The sequence below is a fragment of the Euprymna scolopes genome, chromosome 10 (assembly GCF_053919585.1).
Source record: "Euprymna scolopes isolate OS-2025 chromosome 10, ASM5391958v1, whole genome shotgun sequence".
Taxonomy (NCBI): domain Eukaryota; kingdom Metazoa; phylum Mollusca; class Cephalopoda; order Sepiida; family Sepiolidae; genus Euprymna; species Euprymna scolopes.
The window spans coordinates 111,853,905-111,877,639 of NC_136491.1; the positions used below are offsets into that span (position 1 = coordinate 111,853,905).

Genomic DNA, 23,735 nt, shown 5'->3' on the forward strand with positions numbered 1-23,735 from the left:
CTCTTTGATGGCCAACATCTTCCTCCCCCAGCCTCTTTGTTTTCGTCCAGCACACATGCACGACCATGACAAGCCAGGCATATAAAATCAACAGTAGGTTCTTTGATATGACAGGGGTGTGTTCGAAATTGATATTTCTGTTTAGGGCACAATTGAAGCATGATACTTGACTTTTGCATTTTAAACTTTAATTCAAGCCATTATATATAAAAATGATTTTATAAAAATCAACAATAGGTTCTGTATGATGCAATGTAGACTACAATGTAATGTGGACTAAATGTAAGAGGCATGTAAAACTTCCTCACGGTGCACCACGGTGGGTCCTCAACTAGAGCAGGCAATCCAATTTGATTGAAAAATGGCCGATTTCACTGATTTCAATGACAATAAAAATATGGGAGTGTGAAGAATTCGTTGATCATCATTCAATTCTGGCCGGGTTTCCCTGCTAGTATTTTATATATAGGCACCGCCAAAACTGGGGGGGGGGGGCAGGTAAGTACTTTTTGACGGACCGTCTTTTTAAAAATCTACCAAAAATCAGGTAATTATCCGATCAATACGAAATTTTCAGCGATTATTAAGAGAAGAATGAACTTTATAACAGTGTACTTATTTTTCATAAACGATATTATATATATATATATATATATATATATATATATTTTTGCTTACAAAACCCTCACTTGTTTTGAGGGGGTACAAATATGCTTAAAATAATCATCTGAAACTGAACACAACATATTGTGTTGTTGTAAGGGACAGAATTATAGATGAAAAAAAAAAAAAATTGTTTGCATACCTTTTGACGTCTGAATGAATATCAGAACTTCGATTGTGTTTAATTATCCCGCTTTTGAGATTTGAAGTGTGAAATTCGGTGAATATGTTAAGTAAAATAATTAATTTAAGTTAAGCAAAACAAAAAAAAAAAATTTAATATTTATACGAAAAAAGCCATTTTAAAATCTTTGATAAATAAATTAACAATTTTTTTTAGCGAGCCGAATAATGCATGACCATTATTAAACAGGGCATGCTTTGAAGAATCGATACAAAAAAAAAAAAAATTCGATAAATATTGTGCCCTTTGTGTTAAAAATAGCATCATTTTTTCGATCCCGTTTGAAAACGTTTGCCGCCTTTCGACTACGGTGGACCAAACGCGCTGAAATATTTTTTTTTTTATTCTGCTTTAAATTGCCCCCCCCCCCATTTTGGGGAGCCTGGCCCCCACACACATACACATTAAAAACCAAACTCATACAAATGGTCACCCATCTGGTACTGGCCAGCCTCAGCGTTAATAATACATTGAAATTTTCGTCACTGAAAAATAAGTTTTTTTGGCCTGTTTGGTCTTCCATAGTTTGCTTTTTATTAAACACAAACGTAAACAGTGTCGATCTAGACTCTAGATCGACGCGAAGTAACTGGTTGCCTATATGAATAAATGGAATTATTTGAAATCCAGGTACTTATAATATTTTTGCATATTCTCATAGAAAATCATACTAAATCTTAGACAACAAATAAATTAGTTCAAAAACCTTTTTTTTTTTTAAATATTTATGTACGTTTTTTGTGCAAGACAAAAAATGTCAATTGTTAACTTTTTGGGAAAATTTAACATTTAAAATTTAATTAAAAATAGTAGAAAAAGTTTTACATTATTCTGTTTTCTATATGATAAAATTCAGGGTTTTATCTTTCTGGAAAAAAAAGTTACTCAGAAATAATGAATTTTAATAAATGTAATTTCGTTTTAAAAAACAACTTGATTTTTCGGCCATTTTTGGCGGTGCCTATTTATATAGGTTTACATCGATATGAAAACATAGGTTTGCTAATATTTTTAGAGTACTTACAGATTCATTAGCCGAGATATCGGGGAAGTCTGTCAATAATTTAATTGGCTTAGAATATTTTTACGTGTTTCTCTTAAATCAAGCAAGTATATGCCCAGAGAGACGTCTGCAGAAACCATTTTAAGCACTTTTATTTAGGACATCGAAGTGTAAACATGGTCTCTATACTTTAACGAGTAATACTGTATGTTTTAAAAGGAAGAGACTTTAAAAGTATTTATGAAAAAAGTGCATCAAGAGATAACAGTAGACTTATGATAATCTGCTTGGTTGGATTGTTTTACCAACGCTGTTCGTATTATTTAATGCCAAATTTAGTAATTTTAGAAAAAAGGTTTTATGCTTCAAGTTCTTTATATATTCAAATATTTTTCATTGTATTTGGTTTGGTTTGGAATGTAGCGTTGGCTTTGTTATTTGTATAAAGCTCTTGGATACACAATATTTGATGTACCTTCTGGTGCTAATATATGTAGACACTTTGGGAGGGGGAGGCTACTCGTGAACATCTACATAACCACTGCTAAGGATTGCCCCTTGGATTTGTTTGTCATGGCAAAACAAATTAATTGGAAACTGAGACCTTTTAAATTGAATTTCAGAATCTGATGGAATAACGAGTATTCTTGGAATGAATGTCAACTCGTCTTTAGCCACATCAGTTAATGACAGTTTCTATCACATAAGGTTGCATGCATTTAACACACAATCTTGTTCCATTGCACAGTTATGGAGCATCAAGATTCCAGAGCAACATAACTGGGCAACCGACTTTCAGCTTGACTGTGTCGTGGCATACAAAGTAGTTCTAATGCATTTTAAATTCTGTAGCGCATTGTAACCATTGAGAGTAGAATCTAGAGAACTGAAAGTTTGTTCACTTGGAATTTGGTTAATCAGTTGTTGATTGATGATGCGTATCATGTCATTTTTAGGAGTTAGAATTGATCTCTCTGTTAGCCATTAAGGATGCACATAGTTTGCAGCTACATCTAGATAAACTTTGTGACCAACTTCTGCAAGTTTTTTTTTTTTTTTTTTTTTAATTCCATTTTCACCTCCGAAACAAGGCACAGTGCCACTTTGATGTAGGGGGGGGGGCTACTATCGAGGACATAAGTTGCAGGGATACTATGTAGGGAGTTGAGCAGCAAGATGTCTGTTCACATTACACTTGAATTTCTGCATGTCAGTACAGTTGGGAAAGTAGGAACCCGGAAAGGTGCTCCAAACTCTAGCAGTTCTGGGGAAGAGTGATGAAACAATTGATCCAATATCTGCTGTAATAATAATAATCTTGCTATGTTTGGTTGTCGCAATCTTTTCATCACCAATTTTTAGTATGGAAGCAAACTCACCAGATCACCATTAAGATCGATTTTTGTTTTAAGGAAACCTCTTGATGAAATGATACCCCCCCCCGCAAACAAAACAAAATTTTTGGTACTTATACAGAAAAAGTATCTTATTCTATACTTTCTTCTAACAATTAAATAAATATAATTATAAAGTAGTTATAGAAATGTTAATGTATCCTGGAAAAACCTGTAAGAAATTATCTGCTTTGCCTGACCTCAAGAAAGAGAGGAAACTTTCAAATGCTGAAAAATCGAATGTATTTAATTTTAATGGTAATGAGTATTAAATTGTGTATTCATTCTTTTTTGCAGACTGCTATCCTCATAGTTGTTGGTTCACCATATATCGGCCAACTCATCCTCTGACCTATAGGTGATTAACCGCGACAAGATAGAAATGCCGAGTTTTGTAACTGTATTCCCAGTAATTATTACTTTCCATTGTTGTTGTTGTTGTCTCACCACGTTTTAGCAAACTAATCCTGCTTGGGTAGGATCGAAACCGCTATCTTCAAATAATGCACATCTGGAACCATAGAGGCTCAACGTCTTTATTCACTGTGCTACAGGCTACAAGCGCAATGGATAAAGGTGTTGAGTCTCTACAGTTCCAGTTGAGACTTGTTTGAAGATAGCGGTTTCAATCCTTTTGACAATTTTTTGTTTTTAATTTTGAAGAACCACTTTGAAGAGAAAACAATTCCAGAAGATATTATCCGAAAATGTCAAAATTTGCATACCTTTTAGGGAAAATCAAAACAAATACACTAAAGTAATACATTAACACAAAATAAAACATTATCTGCACATTTATTGAATTAAAATAAAATTAAGGAAATTCTTAAATGAATGAAAGTTGTCATTATATAAAAATTAGGACTTCTAATTTATAGTTTTGAACAATCAATATTGGAAAGCATGTGACTTTTCTTAATTTTATTTTTTAATTCAATAAATATTCATTAAGGTTTTATTTTGTATTTATTTTTATTTATTTATTTATTTATTTTTTACTCAAAGTTACGCAAAATTTTGATATTTTCGGATAAAGTTTACTTGAATTGCCCCTCCCCCAAAAGAAAGGAGTTCTTCAAAAATGTAGAAGTATACATATATATTTTTAACAACGTTATTTTGTTTTATGTTGCTTTTGTATGCATATGAATTTAGGTCGGATGTTAATGAATAAGGCTGGAGAGCTATATGTTTTGGTTTCAATTCTAGCTGATGGCACCCAATTCATTTCTTTTTAACTTTTGAAATCACAACTATATATCCGGTACCATACAATAATCAATAATATATGGGCTAGAGTATAAATACGAAACCTACATTAATTAAAATATATTTAAGCATATTTTACGACTGGGCCACATCACTACTATATATTTGGTACAATATAATAATTAATAGAGAATAGGCTCTATAATAATTATAAATACGAAATCTGCATAAATTAAAATATCATATTTTTCTATCAGGTAATGCCAGGCGGCCACTCCCTGCTAGTATGTATGTGTATATATATATATATATATATATATATATATATATATATATATACATACACACACACGTTTTATTTTTTTATTACCATATTTTTTTGTTAAGTTACATTATTACCGTTTTTTGGTCGTCATGTAGCTTCCTCAGACTTTTACAGAAATGTTCGTTTATGGTGGAATGAAAGGGTGAATGATGTCAGGGGAGGGGTGCGAGAGAAAAGCCAAAAAGGAGGAAGGGAACAAAGGGGAGGGGGTGCTTGGTATGTCGGTAATGTTTTAGTTTTGGAGTTTAAGGACATTAGGTGGTTGTGGGGGGGGGTCGGGGAAGTTCATCTCTGGTGTGACTGAGGGCATAGGGATACATGGAGGGGGGAGGGAGGGAGATATGTGGGGGTAGGAGGGGGGTTACTTTAAATTTCGAGTCCTAAGGTTTAGGTTGTTGGCGTCTCGTTGGTGAGATGATTTCTTGATAAGTATGTCTTGACCTGTTGGGTGTTCGCTTAGGTTGGGAGGCGGGGGGGGGGTCTATGATTCGGTTTATCTATTTGATTTTTATTTGTTGTTAAGTGCTTGGAGAGGGTTAGCTTGCGGCCGTACGCGCGAGCACTCCCAGACTTATACACTAAAGTTCTGTAAATTTTAAAGAAAATCTTCAGCCGTTTTCGAGTTTATAAGGAACGAACTCACACATACACAAAGTTGCATTTATATAATTGTAGAGATAGAGATTATATATATATTTGTTTTACATAAGCAGTAATATGTTGCTACACAGTTATGAGCATGTTTCAGTAAGCTAGTTACAAGTAACTAGAGACCTCTTCATGCGTTACTGGTAACTAGTTGACCAAAACATGCTCAGCAACATATTACTGCTTATGTAAAAACAAATAAAGAGTATATTCTGCTCTACTTTGGTAATGAACACTCTTGTATTAACCTCGTTAAACTTCATTGGTTACTTAACCTCAGATATATATATGTATAAACCATCTTGTTACACAAAAATTAACAAAACCAAAATCTACCAGATAAATTCATTTCAACTGGTTAGGAAATTGAATAAGTAAATCCATTTCCATAATGAGCCGTTTTCTTCTATATAAATAAAACAGTAGACGTATGTGTGTGTGTAACTATCTAACAGGTAATCTCTGACAGTACTGGTCACATAGCATTGAAATTCTCAGGAAATAATATTCATGCACCAAGCATGGTTTATAGCGAATAATATATTTGCTTACATGCATGTATATCGCATACACACATCGACAAATTTACATGTAAAATGTTCATTAAGCATTAGCTGACATTTTGTGCGCATGCGTGTTCTTTCGTTTTTTTCTCAGGTTGGAACACTCGGTTCTTTTTAATTTCAATTCTAACTAATGACATAACTCATTTTTTTTATGTTTTTGTATTTAAAAAAAAAAAAAAAAAAAAAAAAACGAAATCATGCGTACATTTTACTCGCGGTTTGAAATTTGTAAATATGAAAACAAACCTATAAATCTTTTTTACGATCTCATATTTACTTAATTTCATGCATTATTTTAAGACAGAGGAGGGGGGATGACTCACGGAATCCGGACAGTGCTGAAATAATAATGGTATTATTTAGAAAGCCATTCTTAATATGGGGAGGGGAAGGTATTATTTAAACTATTCTGTACTTTCACCTAACAATTTATTAGATATGAAACTGACATGTATTATCTATTTTTGTTTAGTATTAGTTAACATTAGGATTTGTTTCTCAATCCAATTTCTTGATTAGTTCATTATAAAGCAAGTGTTGCCTAATCACTAACTGCACTTTGAAATATTTATTTTTTGAGTAGCATGAATTTTAAATAAGGTGCTTATACAGTGTAGTACATATATTTAAAAATACAAACAATTTATAATGAAATCATGTATTTCGAAAACCTGCTGAGTCATTTTCCGGAAGTGACGTCATGTGTTGATAATGGGAGGGGGGGGTAAGCACAATTATGTTGCTTTAAAAAGTATTCTGGAGGCTGCCAGGGATTACCGAACCTTCTATTTTTTAGGTGAGGTTGGGGTGTGGTGAATTAGTGCCTGTTCATTCTCCCAAGGATTACCACCACTTTTTCTGTTTATGGAGAGGGGGCCAGTAGATGATTTTGCTGAAATGCTGCATCAGAACAGATACTACACTTTGATCTTAGCCAAAAGGCCAAGTAAGTGGGATATAGTTTTCTACCAGGCATTACCTCCTCCAAAAATAAAAAATACAAAATAACCGACACAGCATATATTTTAAGAGGTGGGGAGGGGAATATGGAGTAAGCCCCGGTAATGGCTGAAACAGCAGTTTATGATCTTAAGAATACTTTATTTCATATATATTTTAAAAGGAGTAGGAATACGGAGTCAGGCCCGGAAACGGCTGAAGCAGTTTACGGTCTCAAAATTACTTTACCTAATATTAAAAGCTGAAGCAGTCTATGATTTAGACATTATATCATTTCCTGTGTGTTTTTTTAAAACAGTGAGGTGGGGGATATAAAATCAGTCCAGGAAATGGCCGAAACCGTTTATGAGTTAAACATTACTATATTTCATTCATATTTTTTAACACTGGCGTGGGGATTACAGAGTCAGTCCTGGAAATGGCTGCAACATTTTACGTTTTAGACATTGATTTATTTAATGTATATTTATAACAGTGTGGTGGGGGATAAGAAGTCAGTGCCTGAAATGGTTGAAACAGTTTACGACTTAAACATTACTTTATTTCATGTATATTTTTAACAGAAATTATTACATAGTTATTATTTTCGTAAGGGGGAGGCGATAATGTGGGTTAAAATTATGAAAAATGATTGTCTAAATTAGTAACATATCCAAGAATTATGAAAAATGATGAAATGTGAATTATTTGATTGGTGTTTTTTTTAATGAAATAACTGGCCCGGACAAGATATCAAAGTTATTATTTTCGTAAGTGTGTGTGTGTGTGTGGGGGGGGCTAAATGTGGGTTAAAATTATTAAAAAAAAAAAAACGATTGTCGAAATTAGTAACTAACATATCCAAGAATTATGAAAAATGATGAAATGTGAATTAATCGATTGGTGTGTTTGTAATGAAATAAACCCAGACAAAATATCAGAGTTCTTATTTTCGCAAGGATGGGGGCATTATGTTGGTTACAATTATAAAAAATCATTGTCGAAATTAGTAACACATCCAAGAATAATGATGAAATGTGAGTTAATTGATTGGTATTTTTTTAATGAAATAATCGACCCAGACAATACATCAAAGTTATTATTTCCGTAAGGGGGGGGGCGATAATGTGGGTTACTATTACGAAAAATGCTTGTCGAAATTAGTAACATATCCAAGAATCATGAAAAATGATGAATAAATCGATTGATGTGTTTTTAATGAAATAAATAACCCAGACAATAAATCAAAGTTATTATTTTTGTAAGGGAGGCAGGTGAAAATGTAGGTTAATATTATGAGAAATGATTGTCGAAATTAGTAACATATCCAAGAATTATGAAAAATCATAAAATGTTAATTTATTGATTGGTACATTTGTAATAAAATAATCGGCCCAGACAATATATCCAAGTTATTTTTTTTCGTAAAAGGTAAAGCGATAATGTATGTTACAATTGTAAAAAATAATTACTGAAATTAGTAATACATCCAAGAATTATGAAAAATGGTGAAATGTGAGTTAATTGATTGGTGTGTTTGTAATGAAATAATCGGCCTAGACAATATATCAAAGTTGTGATTTTCGTAAGGGATGGTTAGAATGTGGGTTAAAATTACAAAAAATGATTGTTGAAATTAGTAACATATCCAAGAATTATGAAAAAATGATGAAATATGAGTTAATTGATTGGTCTGTTTGTAATGAAATAATCTACCCAGACAATATATCGAAGTTATTATTTTAGTAAGAGCTAAGTGATAACGTGGATTACAAATATCAAAAATGATTGTCGAAATTAGTAACATATCCAAGAATTATGAAGAATAAATCGATTGGTGTGTTTGTAATGAAATAAACAACCCAGATAATATATCAAAGTTATTATTTTCGTAAGGGGAGGGGGCATAATATGGGTTAAAATTATAAAAAAATGATTGAACTTAGTAACATATCCAAGAATTATGAAAAATGATGAAATGTGAGTTAATTGATAGGTGCGTTTGTAATGAAATAATCAACCCAGCCAATACATCAATATTATTTTTCGTAAGGGGGGGGGGCGATAATGTGGGTTAAAATTATGAAAAATGATTGTCAAAATTAGTAACATATCCAAGAATTTATAAAAATAATACAATGCGAGTTAATTAATTGGTCTGTTTATAATGAAATAATAAGCCCAGACAATTTATCAGTTTCTGTAGGTGATCAACAATATTTTTCTGAATTTTCAATGTTAACTTCTGGAAATGACGTCACAGTTGTAGTGGTGAGTAGAAAGACATGATTATGTTGCTTTTTAACGCGCTCTGGCGTTCTCTATGAATTAACAAACCTTCAGTTTTGGGGTGGGGCTGGAGAGAGTAATGCCCATTTTGGGGTGGTGCAATCTCCCACAATGTCATATTCCAAATATATGGAATAACTATGGAATCATATTCTGGAAATGACATCGTTTCTCTTACTAATGTGTTGTTGGTGGTTGTGGTAGTAAGGGGGGAGAACTATATTATATTGAAAATTGTGGTAAAGTAAAAGTTGCCTAATGATAATTTAGTATCAGACCTGACCGAATGGTTAATTGTAGGCATAGATCGATTCATATCATCCAAAAAATTCTAACAAAAACCTAACAGCCAGCCATGGTTCTCCTTTGAATGTGCTGCTGCCATCACGCACAGACATCACTTTTTCCATAGCTACCAACGTAATAGATGTAATGAGACTAAAGCTGCTTTCAGGACTGCCAGCAACCACTGTAAAAGAGTAATAAAACATGCAAGAGAGCTATATGCTCAGTCTGTTAAATCCAAAGTAGCTGAGCAGCGGCTTGGTCCCCACCAGTTCTGGCAAATAACAAACAGGATCTTGAACAGAAGTGTGCGTTCTATCCCAACTATCATCAATGGACCTGAGGTCAGCTCGTCAGCATCAGATAAGGCCAAACTATTTGCCAAGAACTTTACAGCTAATTTTACCCTATGCGACAATGACCATCAACTCCCTGTATTTCCTCCTATAACAGACAACACACTATGCAACATACAAATATCTGTGCGTGAGGTCGCCAAGATAATCAAGAACCTTGATTCCAGTAAAGCAACTGGCCTTGACGGCATTCCAGTTATAGTGCTGAAAAAGCTCCAACCAGAACTTGCTCCCATACTTACAAAACTGTTTAAGCGTTGCATTAAGGAGAAGTGCTTTCCAACACCCTGGAAAACCTCATCAGTATGCCCTGTATTTAAGAATTCAGGTGAAAAGTCATCTCCCTCTCAGTACAGACCAATAAGTCTCCTGTGTGTCATGAGTAAGTTGTTGGAATCCATATTAAATAAAGAAGTAGTCAACCACCTCAACAGAATCAACCTTCTTAGTGACATGCAATATGGTTTCCGCTCTGCAAGATCTACAGCAGATGTGCTAACGGTTATATCACATAGGATTTGTGAATCTCTTGACAAAGGTTTCCTTTCTAGGGCAATTGCTCTTGACATATCAAAGGCCTTCAATAAGGTATGGCATAAGGGCCTACTTCACAAGATTTCCAGCTACGGTATTACTGGAAATGTTTTCTCAATCATTAAATCATTTCTCTCTGATAGGTTCAGAAGAGTAGTGGTTGATGGGCAGAAATCAGAGGCCCACAGTATTAATGCTGGAGTCCCCCAGGGGTCCATCCTGGGCCCAACTCTCTTCCTGATCTACATCAATGATCTCCCAAAACACATACTTAAATCATTCGTTGACATCTATGCTGATAACACGACCATCTATGGCAACACATCAAAGGCCGTAAATGACAAAGTTCTTTCTAATTCTCTCTCCTCTTTGAGCACGTGGTACAATGGGGGAAGAGGTGGCTGGTCACTTTTAATTCATCCAAAACCAAGCTTCTATCTTTACATCATCAACGCTCTGATCCCCATCTGGCATCAATTGAAATGGATGGCTCTCGTTTTGAGGAGGCTCCATGTTTTGACAAGCTTCTGGGTTTGACCTTTACTCCTGATCTGAAATGGAACACGTACATCAAATCTGTTGCCAGGGACGCTGGGAAAATGGTGGGATCCTTCTACCGCTCCAGAAGATATCTCACTACTGATGCAATTCTTTATCTGTATAAAAACCAAGTACGTCCAAGGATGGAGTACTGCTGCCATATCTGGGCAGGATCTGCTAAAAACAGCCTATCCTGCCTTGACAGAGTACAAAATAGACTTCGTGGCTTAGTAGGGGATGCCCTTTTCTCTTCCCTGCAACCTCTCTCCCACAGAAGAGACGTTGCGAGCCTGTCTTTGTTTTATCGTTATTTCCATGGCAGGTGCTCGTCTGAGCTCCAATCCCTCATCCCCCCCTCGCCAATCTTTCACAAGAAACACTCGTCTGGCTGAAACTACTGTCAATAATTCTCCCCACTCTTTATCTGTGCCTAAATCCAAACATAGATTCCATGAGCAAAGCTTCTTTCTTAGAACTGCATGCCAGTGGAACTCTCTGCCGCTTGCTTGTTTACGACCTGACTACAACTTGGACGTCTTCAAGTCCAACATAAACAAATTCGTGACAAACCGCCCCCTTAAGTAAGACACTATCAAATCTCCAATACTAATGATTACTACAATACTATCTCATTGATTACTGTACACGCAATAACCCTTATCCCTGAGTGACCTTCAGGCCTTGATAAGTGGTGAACCCCATGTAAAAAAAAAAAAAGAAAAAAAAGCATCAATGCATTCATGTAATTATTTGGAAAACATGCTGAGTGATGGTCAAGAAATATCATTTCACTTAAAATTATGCTGTTAGTAGTAGAGAAGGAAAGAACACAGTAATGTGGAATTTTGTAGTGAAGCAAGGGTTGCTTAATCACAAAGCTTCTCAACATATTTGTTTATTTGTTTGTAAAGCAGGCTGAGTAATCTTCTGAAAATGACGTCTTTTCAAAAAAGTTTTGATTGTTGGTAGTGGTGAAAAAATGAAAGAGAGTAATGTAGAATTTGATAATGAAGCAAGGGTTGTCTAATCACTTAACTTTGTCAATGTATTTATGCATTAATTTTAAAATCATGCCAAGACATCTTCCAAAAATGACAATTTATCTTACAATAATAGTGCCGAGAGTGAGGGAGGAAAGAAATACAGTAATGTTGAAATTTATGATGAAGCAAGGGTTGCGAACTCATTAACCAACACAATGTATTTATGCATTAATTCGGAAATCCTAATGATCCATCTTCTAAAAATGATTTCAATTTTCTTAAAATCATGCTAGCCTTGGTAGAAAGAATGACCATCACTGATAACATAAGAAAAAAAAATTATCACAAGATGGACAGAAAGTGGGTGCTCATTTTACCTTAAATTTATATAGAAAAGTGATCCACGTTTTAAAAAAGTAATTTCTTCATATCACGAAAACTATTTGTTTGCGTCGATTTAAAATGTTATATTCATTTTCAGCACCGCCGAAAACCTATGAAAGTCGTCATGGTAACGTTTTTTTTTTTAAACTTTCCACGTTATTTACACGTATATTCATGTGAACACTGGCAAAGGACATTTTTGTTGTTATTTTTGACAGGGGGTGTATACTCGTAATGAAAAATTTAGCCTAAATCTTGTCTTACGACCGTTTGATGGCATTGTTTTCGCGTGTTCGTCGATAATAAATACTTTTCAGGTGAGGATATAATATCTCTTAGTAAGTAGCACTAACTTTAAGTGTGTATGTAGACAGATAATAGCAGGTGTCGATTGTACTAAAAATAAATATTATTAACGAAATTTACGTTGCTCGATTTTCTAAGCCGAGAATTAAACAATAATTTGACACATACTTGAATAATGATATTTTTTAAGCAGGTAACATTTAACCCCAGACTCCTTGCTAAGATTGAAGTCGGTTTGACGAGGGTATTTGCCGGAAATGGGGGAGGGATCATCAACTACTTACAAAATTTGTTGTGATTGAAATCCCCCTCTCAAAAGAGTTAAATACATTGGGAGGATGTGTAGTAGTGCTGTCTTAGGTAGTCACTAACTCGTAAGGGTATGAGCCGGTGTTCACGAATTTATAATCGGGATCTATCAATTTTTAGAATCGAGGTTGCAGGTGCAGCAATCTCTTGAAGTCGAAAGTAGTAGTGTATCCGCAGGACCGTTAAAAGTAAATTTGACGAGAATCCCGCCCCCACACAGTAGAGATCCCTAGATGTAAAAGATCTTTCTACTCCAGTAGTTTCTTCCCCAGAACCGCTAGACTCTGGAATTCTATTCCAGGTCCCTGCTTCCCCAACTCTACTGACAAGCAGAAGTTCAAGTATAACGTGAACCGACATCTTGCTACCCAAATCCCTACATAGTACCCCAGTAGTTGTTGCCCCTGATAGTAGCCTCCTACACCAAAGTGGCAATTTGCCTTGTTTGGGGTGAAAATGTAATAAAAAATTTTTTTTAAATTCTTTGTCCGTCCTCCAATTTGCTGCGATCTGTCGGAGATACATACAAGTCTGCAAGTGAGTCTGCAGTGTCCAAGAGAGTCTATACTAGTGTATCTGCATTGCATAAGAATGTGATTTACTTGCAAGAAGCTCCCTTATGCATGCGGGAAAATATACCGGGATCGCTTAAGAATCAGAAGTACTTGTAATGAGCTCATTCTGAAGTGTTAAGCATGGTTGACCCCGGGGGGGGGGGGTATTAAATTTTGCATGTGTGAAAAATGGCGGTATCTATGATGTGTTCTGTGTGGCTATGGTTGACATAAGAGCATTTATCTGCACCGTATCGCAAATTTCACGGGCGATTTGGCATAAAACGGACATTGATAATCATTGCTGGCAACGATGTAGATAAAATCCTGTTGGTGGGCGAATTGTCCAACATGTTGACTTCAGGACCGCTAATGCATAGAAGAACCATGTGTTTGGCGCAAATTCACTGTGGTCAGAGTCAAATTTGTAGGGAAATCGTGTTTTGTTTAATTTTCGATTTTTGAGCGATTATTGGCATAAAACATTAATTTTATTGGGACCGGTGTAGCTAGTTTGGTAGGAAGGTCCATGTTGGTGCGTCGTTGATTTACTGACGTCATATTAGATAGTTGGAAAAGCAAGATGAGTTTTGCTCTTTTTTGTCTTTTTCAAGTTGAGAAAACAAAGCGTAGGGTCGTCTATCCAAAAAAGCGGAACTTTAATCACTGCAAGTCGAATTCAGTGACACTGTTACATCTTCCATTATGTGCTGTGCAAGTGTTCTGGTCCGCCGGCTCATACGGTAATTCATTGATCACAGTCTGTATACTGCAGGAGTTATGATCTACTGAATTTCGCCATCATTATTTATTCAGTGACGCTATTAAAAATGAGCAATCTGCATAGTCCGAATAGTCATCAGTAGGGCTGTGGCAATAGCATATTCTTTTCACTGTTTTGACTCTTGAGTATATATCTGTTAATATCTTATGTTTTTATACAGACTGATGTGGTTCTCGGTTGATTGACTGTGTCTTACTGTGTCGGATATATACTTGAGTCAAAAGAATGAAAAGAATATTCTGTTGTCACAGCCCTAGTCATCAGTTTCTGGTTTCACATGAGGAGTCACCAATTTGTAGGTCTCCATATGGCAAGTGCCGAGGTTGTATGATGAATTTTATATAAAGCTAGCAGGAGTATCTGGCGTTGCCCAGGTGTGTTACGGTGGTGTAATAAGAGTGGGAATAAAAAGCAGCTCGGTGGGAGAAGAGGGGGGGGACAAGGTGGAGAGAGGTGTTAAAAAAATAGTGGTAGTAGGCAGGCAAGCTTGAACCCGTAACGCGAAGGAGGGAAAGAAGGTGAAAAAAAAAAAAAAAAAAAACGTAACGTGTTAGCTGATGTCGCCATAGCACAAGTTGCGTGCATCAAATTTAATCATAGTCAATCGAATGTACGATGATTTAAATGCTTTGCCGCTTTTTAAACAGTTTAGCTTTATACGAAAAAAAAACCCAAACAAACACCCGAGATGACACTATTGTCGGAATTTTGTTTAATCTGATAAAAAAAGGTATAAAAGGATGTCCATTTGCGAATGCGAGATATTATGATCTGGGAAGTATGTGAAAACTTCTTGTGGAATCTAACCGACACGAGAACCCCGGTACAAAAAAGCCTTACGCTGACATACACAAATGCGCATGCCCATTTTGCCTTTTATATATTAGATTAGCGTGAGTGCCCGGGGTTGCCCGGGTGTTTGGAGTTGTAAAAAAAAAAAAAAAAAAAGAAGTTTTAGTAGGCTCGAACCCAAACCCTTGACTCGAAGGTGAAAAAGAAAGTGGGGAAAAAACCTGACATCTTACTGCTCAGCCACGACAGGACAGGAACTGAAAAGCATTCTAATTCAACAAATAAAAAGTTAAGTGACAGGTGCATAAATTTAATGAGATCAAACATCACGCGATAGGGAAAACTTAACTTTGGCTGCAAGCCAGTTTTATTTGTTTCCCCCAAAATGTTGGGGAAAACTAGCTCTAAATGAATAGCAGTTGTCTGATATGATGGGCTTTGTCCACCTTGATCAAACCTCATTGTTTTTGGACGTCCCGGGCACGAGTGCCCGGAAGTTTTGTTTGCTATGGATTCAGTTTCGCTTATGGAGAAGCCAAACACACACGCAAAGAGTAAAAAATATTGTGAAAATAGCGTGTAAAAATCGCCCAATATAAGATACACGCGACCTCGTTTCGTGAAAAATAGATATTATAATCTAGGTAGTATATAAAAGATTCTTAGAAACAGTGACCCTCCCCCCAAAAGCCTTTGCCGGACATACACAAAATGTGCACACACTAACACACATTTTGTCTTTTATATATATATAGATGAAAACAGTTATAATCGTGTTATATGTATTAAGCTTGAATTCAGTTCTGACGTAAGGGTTTGCGAAGTAACAAAGGATTAGTGAAATGACGGTTTTCGTGCAGAATACACATGAAGTTTAAAATTACTGATTTTTATGAACAGAGTGTCACACATGGCTTGAAATGAATGTGATTATTTTCTGAGAGAAAAAAACAGTCATTAATCATGAGCGCAAAAGTGTGTGTGTGTTCATCACGAGAATAGTAACTCAAAATAAAATTTGCTTTAGAAGAAGAATTAAATTCTTGTTCAATGTGGTAATTTTCCATGATGAGAATTAAGGTACACATTTCGCTGTGTATGTGTTGAGCATGGGCAACCGTGATATTACTTGTAGAACTGCATCCTGAACGGTTTTAATTTTAGCAATTAAATCCTTATATGGGGGGTGTTCTCGAACATTCCAGCCTGTTTGCTGTATCACTACATGCGGAACATAATGTAGTTCCTTAATTCCATTTGTGTGGATGGTCAAATCGCAACATTGTGTGCTTACGCATTCTGATATATGTGGGTGTTGAAACAGTAATTGGTACGAACATGTCTCTGCCGAAGATTTGTTCCGGCCGTATGTAGCAGTCGGCTACAGAGGGCCTCGAAGAACTTTTATTTTTAGTAGGTGGTATTTAATAACACTAACCCTCCTCAGAGAATGTTGAATCTAAAATGAAAATCATTCTACTATCCATCTACGACAAGGGCAGAGAAAAGTGTGTGTGTGCATGCGCTTATTCAAATTTACTTATGGTAAAGAAAATACAGAAAAGTAGAACTGCATTCTGGATTGTTTGAATTTTAGCAATTAAATCCTTATATAGAGGTGTTCTCGAACATTCCAGCCTGTTTGCTGTATCACTACATGCGGAACGTAATGTAGTTCTTTTATTCCATGTGTGTGGATGGTCAAATCGCAACATTGTGTTGCGATTTGTTCCGGCCGTATGTAGCAGTCGCTATAGATGGCTTCCAAGAACTGAACAGAATTATACTCCATTTTTGTTACAAGCCGGTGACAGGTGAGTATTTTTAGTAGGTGGTATTTAATAGCACTAACCCTCCTCAGGGAATGTTGAATGTAAAATGAAAACCATTCTACTATCCGTCTACGACAATGGCAGAGAAAAGTATATATATATGTGTGTGTGTGTGTGTGTGTGTGTGTGTGCACACGCTTATTCAAATTTACTTATGGTAAAGAAAATACAGAAAAGTCTGTATAATGTATGTACTCGTTACAGAACGAAGATGTCATATTCCAATAATCACGTAATTTGATCAAGTAGTTTCTTTGTTTTATTTTCAAGAAAATCAAATTTTTCCACTAAGTGAGTCGTCGTAGTGTTTTCGTCAGGCAGGATAAAATCTGATGAAATAAGGGGAGATAAATCGAAGTGTCGAGGTAAAAAAAAAATTCAGCCTTATGTTCAATATAGTTTAAAAGTAAAAATCGCTAAAAATCGTAAAAAACTACTTGATCGAGTTACGTAATTTTTGGAATATGACATCCTCGTTCTATAACGAGTACGTACATCATACAGATTTTTCCTTTATTTTCTTTACTTTTAATTGCCGCCATAAGTGTCAATTTGAATAAGCATCTAACAGATGAATGTACAGAATAGTTAACAAAGCTTCTTCCCCTGTCTCCCTAACGTTAATGGCCAACTGGATGTTTGTGCAGATAGAGTCGACAGTCGATTTTTTAAATATGTCGTTTTAAGCAGAAACCTACTTAATTGTCATGTAGAAAATAATAATACATCCTAAAATTTCGAAAATTCATAGAGTAGAACAACTGCTATTGTGTTAATAATAAAAGTTTATCGTTACAAACCTAGAATGTTGGTCGCCATTAAAATGTAATCTAAAATTTGCGTTCAGAGTTATATTCCCTGTGTATGAACTCTTTACCGTCTACTTTATAACATCTAAGAAAAATACAATTTTACCGAATTTTCCGTAAAATTACTTTTTAACTAGAAATAGCTTTCTACTAGATTAATTTTTGGATATATTTTCGACATGACAATTAAATACATAATATTGTTTTAGGTTAAAATGCAATTTTAAAAAAAATCGATCTGTCGACTCCACCTTAACAAGCATCTATTAACTGTACGTTAATTAAAACATCAACAAATGTATGTTCAGAAAAGTAATTAAAAAAAAAAAAAAAATTCTCTCTCACAAGCTTTAGTAAGATAGTGTTCCTATTTACAATGCCTCCCCACGGGACAGAGTTAGACACTAGGGTCGTTTTTTAACGTGGAGAAAAGGAACAAAAATTAAAAATTGTCTCAGTCGTGAAGGACTTCTTCACTGACAGAGAACAAGAAATTGAAGATCTGAAGAACAGATACTACACTTTAGTAAGATATTGTTAGACATGGATTTAACGGGAAGCATTATGACTGCTGCTGCTGCTGCACGTTCAATTTTGGTGATGAGAAAGCGTCTTGTCAATAAATATGCTATTTTAAGTTAGTAAAATTGGTAATCATGAAGAAAGAGAGAGCCTGTTTCCTCCGTTTAACTATAGGTGGCGTTACTGTCTGTCCACCCAGTTACGGAAGCACAAAATGTATATAATGGCACCCTTGAAATAAAAATAAATGCTTTTGTTATATTTTAATTTTAAACATTTTTTTTTTTTTTTTGCAAAACATATTTTAAGTTTTATTTTTCCAAACATTGACGTCTTGTTGCTTGTTTATTTTCAAACATTTACGTTTTTTTTTTTTGTTTTTTTGCAAGCATAAACTAAATGTTTTTGCTATATTTTTCTTTTAAACATGGGTACAACCGTTTTTTCCGCGAGTATTTTTTACGCTCTTATAATAATAATAATAATAAAAAAAAAAAAAAAATCAACGTTTTTTTCATTTATCTTTTTTTTTATTGACCCCCCCCCTTTTTTCTTAATTTTTCTGCACTTATTTTACCTTTCCCGCGAGTATATATGCATGCGCGTGATCAAAGAAAGAGCCCCCCCCCAAACACACACAAAAAACGTAAATATGTTTGCAAAAAAACAAAACAAAAAAAAAACATGTTTAAATTTAAAATATAACAAAAACATTTATTTTTATTTCAAGGGTGCCATTATATACATTTTGTGCTTCCATAACTGCGTGGACAGACAGTAACGCCACCTATAGTTAAACGGAGGAAACAGGCTCTCTCTTTCTTCATGATTACCGTAAAATTAAAATAAATAAAAGGTGTTAAACAGTTTAAACACGCTATTTTTAAATAGTATTTTCAAATTAAATTAAAGCTTTACGACATCTTTTATTTATAAATTGTTAAGTAACAATACAGAATAGTTACAACCCCCTCCTCTCCCCATGTTAAGAATGGCGTTCTAAATAATAACGTTATTATTTCAGCATAGTTCGATAAATGCCTAAATAAATACCTAAATAAATTGTATGAATCCACTTTAATTTTTAAAAAATAGTTTTACAAAATTCGCATTTATTTTAAACATATTTTAAAACGCCCCCCCCCCCAAAAAAAAGAAAAAAAAATGCAAAATTTCAATCTTTTTATTTTTATTTATTTATTTATTTTTTTTTTTTTGCATAATAATGTTTTTTGGGGGCGAGGGGGGCTACAGATTAACATGAGATTATTGATCTTTCAAATGCAATCAGAATGTCAATAATAAACTGAAATTATAAAAATATTGAAAATATGTTGACAAGGCTTTTATAAATTAATTTATGTTCATTTTTATTTATATATATATATATATATATATAGATTTTTTTTTCAGAAACATTTTTAAAACAATATACATAAAATATTTACATTCGTATTCCTTTTAACGCAACAGATTTCAATTGTTTTAAGAGCAGACGAAAACAAAACAAGAGGAAATAAACACTTGTTTTCGGGTTTCGATGTAATAATTGAATTACGTTTTCACTCGTCCGTATGCCTATGCTAGTTTAATTATAAATTAAATATCCAAAAAATAAATGGCAACTTATGCAAAATGAGTAGGCCTACCTTCCTGGGTGGCGGCAGAATCAATAATCGTCCTGCCCGGTTCAAGGATTCGGTAATTCCATTCCCAGAAGCAGAAACACGGATTTTTACAACAAAGTCAGTTGACGATGACCTGACATTGGAATGAAGTAGTAAAAAGCAGAAAGCCCGGAAATGAGAACAAAACCGGTGTCGTCGCATAAAAGTCTCGCATTTTAAATAAGACCGTCTCATGACAACCTCCGCCCACGATCGGAATTGAACAAAATTGTACTTTGTTGCGTTTGAACAAAGGATTTGTACGTTGCAAAATAAAAGACTATGCTTGAAAGTATCAAAGTTGGTAATTGTTTGTATTTTATTTTATTTTTTTTTCATCAAAGTTGCTTCTTTATTGAGAAGCAGGAATGGTGCTTGCTTGCCCAGAATTCCCCCTTTAAAAAAATAATAAAAAGAAAAAAAAAATGATGGAAAGAAAATACCGTATTCCCAAAATCACGTAAACTGATCTAGATTGATTTTTAAGTAAGAAAATTAAATGGTTCTTCTACATTATCAGAACGAAATTGCAGAAATCATAATACTAAATTTCACATGGAAACAATGGTATCTACGTATTCCCCGTATTTTAAAAATGATCATATCCAAAAATTACGAAAATCGATAAGGTAGGAAATTATTTATTAAAGAAAATAGAAGTTGAAGAAAACGATCGTATTTTCTTATGTAAGACACAGGAGAGCTCAAAAGGGAGGTAATTTTCGATTTCGATGTATTTTATAAAAACAAGATGGCCGCAAATTTTCACCTGCTAACATGATTAAAGTTTTTTTTTTTTTTTTTTTTTGAATAATTCAGGAATATTCAGGTAATTTCAACTGCATAATTTGGAAGTTGACATTGTAATTTATTAGAATTGACAAAAAAAAAAAAAAAAAATCAGTAGAAACCATTGTTTATTTTTATTTTTTATCTGAAATCCCATTTATCACTTCAGTTAATCAATGGGGATAGCATGCTTTTGTACCGTCAGCCATGATCGTGTAGAAGTCAAGTAATTTGCAGTTGTTGTTTTTTTTTTTTTTTTTTTTTTTTTTTTGCATTTTCACTCTAAACAAGGCACAGTGCCACTTTGATGTATGGGGCTACTATCTGAGACATAATTTGCAGGGATACTATGTAGGGAGTTGAGCAGCAATAAGTCTGTTTACATTACACTCAAACTTCTGCTTGTCAGTACAGTCAGGGAAGTAAGAACATGAAAGGGTAATTGTTACGGCTTTACCTTTTCGTGTGCCACAAAAAAAATTTTCCTGTCTTTTTCTCTCTTACTTTCCCTCTCTGTACTGCTCTAACCAAGTATGCCGACCTATTCCACAAATCCCAAAACCTCAACATGAAATATCTCCAGAATAAAAACTCGATTAAACCTAGAACCCCATCTTTCAACGTAGACCCCTACTACCAGGTCTCCTTCTCAAACATCAGGGGTCTACATTCCAACCTTCCAGAGGTTGAAACCCAATTACAGGAGATGAAACCGGACATATTATTTCTAAGTGAAACTGGAATAGGGCCGACCACTTCCCTAGATGAGTTCATAATTACCGGATACTCAAATTTAACAGCTAAATCTGACCCCCAAGATCGCCATGGGCATGGAATATGTGCCTACATTAAGGATGGCTTCCCGTGTGGCAGGGATATCTCTAGAGAAGATCCTAATTTACCCTATATGTGCTTCAGGGTTGCACTTGCTAACACCACTGCATTTATATTTGCCCTCTATAGGCCCCACAACAGCGGAGTTCCTATCTTTAAGAGCAAATCTTAGAAAATAGACCACATACTGTCTGCACATCCCTCGGCTAACATCCACATCTGTGGTGACTCCAACGTCCATAACGTGGAATGGCTGACCCATTCAAATAAGACAGATGATGAGGGGAGGTTTTGTCATGATTTTGCCATTGCTTATGACCTAACTCAGATTGTTTGCGAACCCACCCGTGTGCCCGATACACCCTCAATATGCAAGCCTCTTAGACCTTTTTCTCTCAACTTCCCCTGAGCTATGTTCATGTTCCGTTCATTCTCCTCTAGGATCCTCCGACCACTCCGTCGTATCAGTTAAGATAAAGACAAAATGTAAGAAGCCCCCAGACGTACCCCTCCACCGTACTGTATACTGATACTCTATGGCTGACTGGGATAGCTTCCGTACATTCATATCTGATTTACCTCTGCACTCCATGTTTAAAAAGGAAGTGTCCTCTATAGTATCAGATCTGACCGAATGGTTAATTGTAGGCATAGACCAATTCATACCATCTAAAAAATTCCAACAAAAACCTAACAGCCAGCCATGGTTCTCCCCAGAATGTGCTGCTGCTATCGCGCCCAGAAATCACTTTTTCCATAGCTACCAACGTAATAGATGCACTGAGACTAAAGCTGCTTTCAGGTCTGCCAGCAACCACTGTAAAAGAGTAATAAAAAATGCAAGAGAGCTATATGCCCAGTCTGTTAAATCCAAGGTAGCTGATCAGCGGCTTGGATCCCACCAGTTTTGGCAAATAACAAATAGAATCCTGAACAGAAGTGTGCGTTCTATCCCAACCATTATCAATGGACCAGAGGTCATCTCGTCAGCGTCAGACAAGGCCAAACTATTTGCAAAGAACTTTGCAGCTAATTCTACCCTATGCGACGAAGGCCATCAACTCCCCGTATTTCCTCCTATAACACAGAACACGCTAGGTAACATACAAATATCCGTGCATGAGGTCGCCAAGCTAATAAAGAACCTAGATTCCAGTAAAGCAACCGGCCCTGATGGCATCCCAATTATAGTGTTAAAAAAGCTTTAACCAGAACTTGCTCCCATACTTATGAAACTATTTAAGCGCTGCCTTAAGGAGAAGTGCTTTCCGACTCCCTGGAAGACCTCATCAGTTTGCCCTGTATTTAAGAATTCAGGTGATAAGTCATCTCCCTCTCAATACAGACCTATAAGTCTCCTGTGTGTTATGAGTAAGTTGATGGAATCCATATTAAATAGAGAAGTAGTCAACCACCTCAGCAGGAATAACCTTCTTAGTGACACACAATATGGTTTCCGCTCTGCAAGATCTACCGCAGATGTGCTGACGGTTATATCCCACAGGATTATTGAATCTCTTGACAAAGGCTTCCTTTCTAGGGCAATTGCTCTTGACATATCAAAGGCCTTCGACAAGGTATGGCATAAGGGTCTACTTCACAAGATTTCCAGCTACGGTATAACTGGAAATGTTTTCTCAATCATTAAATCATTTCTCTCCGATAGGCTCATAAGAGTAGTGGTAGATGGACAAAAATCGGAGGCCTGCAATATAAATGCTGGAGTCCCTCAGGGGTCAATCCTGGGCCCAACTCTCTTCCTGATCTACATCAATGACTTCCCTAAACACATACTTAAATCATTCGTTGACATCTATGCTGATAACACGACCATCTACGGCAACACATCAAAGGCTGTAAATGACAACGTTCTCTCTGAGTCTCTCTCCTCTGATCTCGAGTGCGTGGTTCAGTGGGGGAAGATGTGGCTGGTTACCTTTAATGCATCCAAAACCAAACTCCTATCCTTACATCATCAACGCTCTGATCCCCAGCTGGCATCAATTGTGATGGATGGCTCTCGTCTGGGTGAGGCCCCATGTTTTGACAAGCTTCTGGGTTTGACCTTTTCTCCTGATCTGAAATGGAACACGTACATCAAGTCTGTTGCCAAGGTCACTGGAAAGATGGTGGGATCCTTCTACCGCTCCAGAAGATATCTCACTACTGATGCAATTCTCTATCTATATAAAAGCCAAGTACGTCCAAGGATGGAATACTGTTGCCATATCTGGG

General features: G+C 35.5%; 2 protein-coding genes across 2 annotated transcripts in view; one reads left to right on the forward strand and one right to left on the reverse strand.

Moving 5' to 3' along the window:
- The window catches only part of LOC145286207 (guanine nucleotide exchange protein SMCR8-like), a 144,202-nt gene extending 124,170 nt beyond the window's left edge, over positions 1-20,032 (reverse strand). The window contains exon 1 of the mRNA XM_080135008.1: positions 19,860-20,032. The gene's annotated coding sequence lies outside the window, so the exon portion shown is untranslated. The remainder of the gene's footprint in view (positions 1-19,859) is intronic.
- Positions 3,560-23,735, forward strand: part of LOC145286208 (coiled-coil domain-containing protein 174-like) — an 83,725-nt gene continuing 63,549 nt past the window's right edge. The window contains exon 1 of the mRNA XM_080135010.1: positions 3,560-3,653. Coding sequence (XP_079991136.1) covers positions 3,627-3,653 — 27 coding nt within the window. The 5' untranslated portion in view covers positions 3,560-3,626. The remainder of the gene's footprint in view (positions 3,654-23,735) is intronic.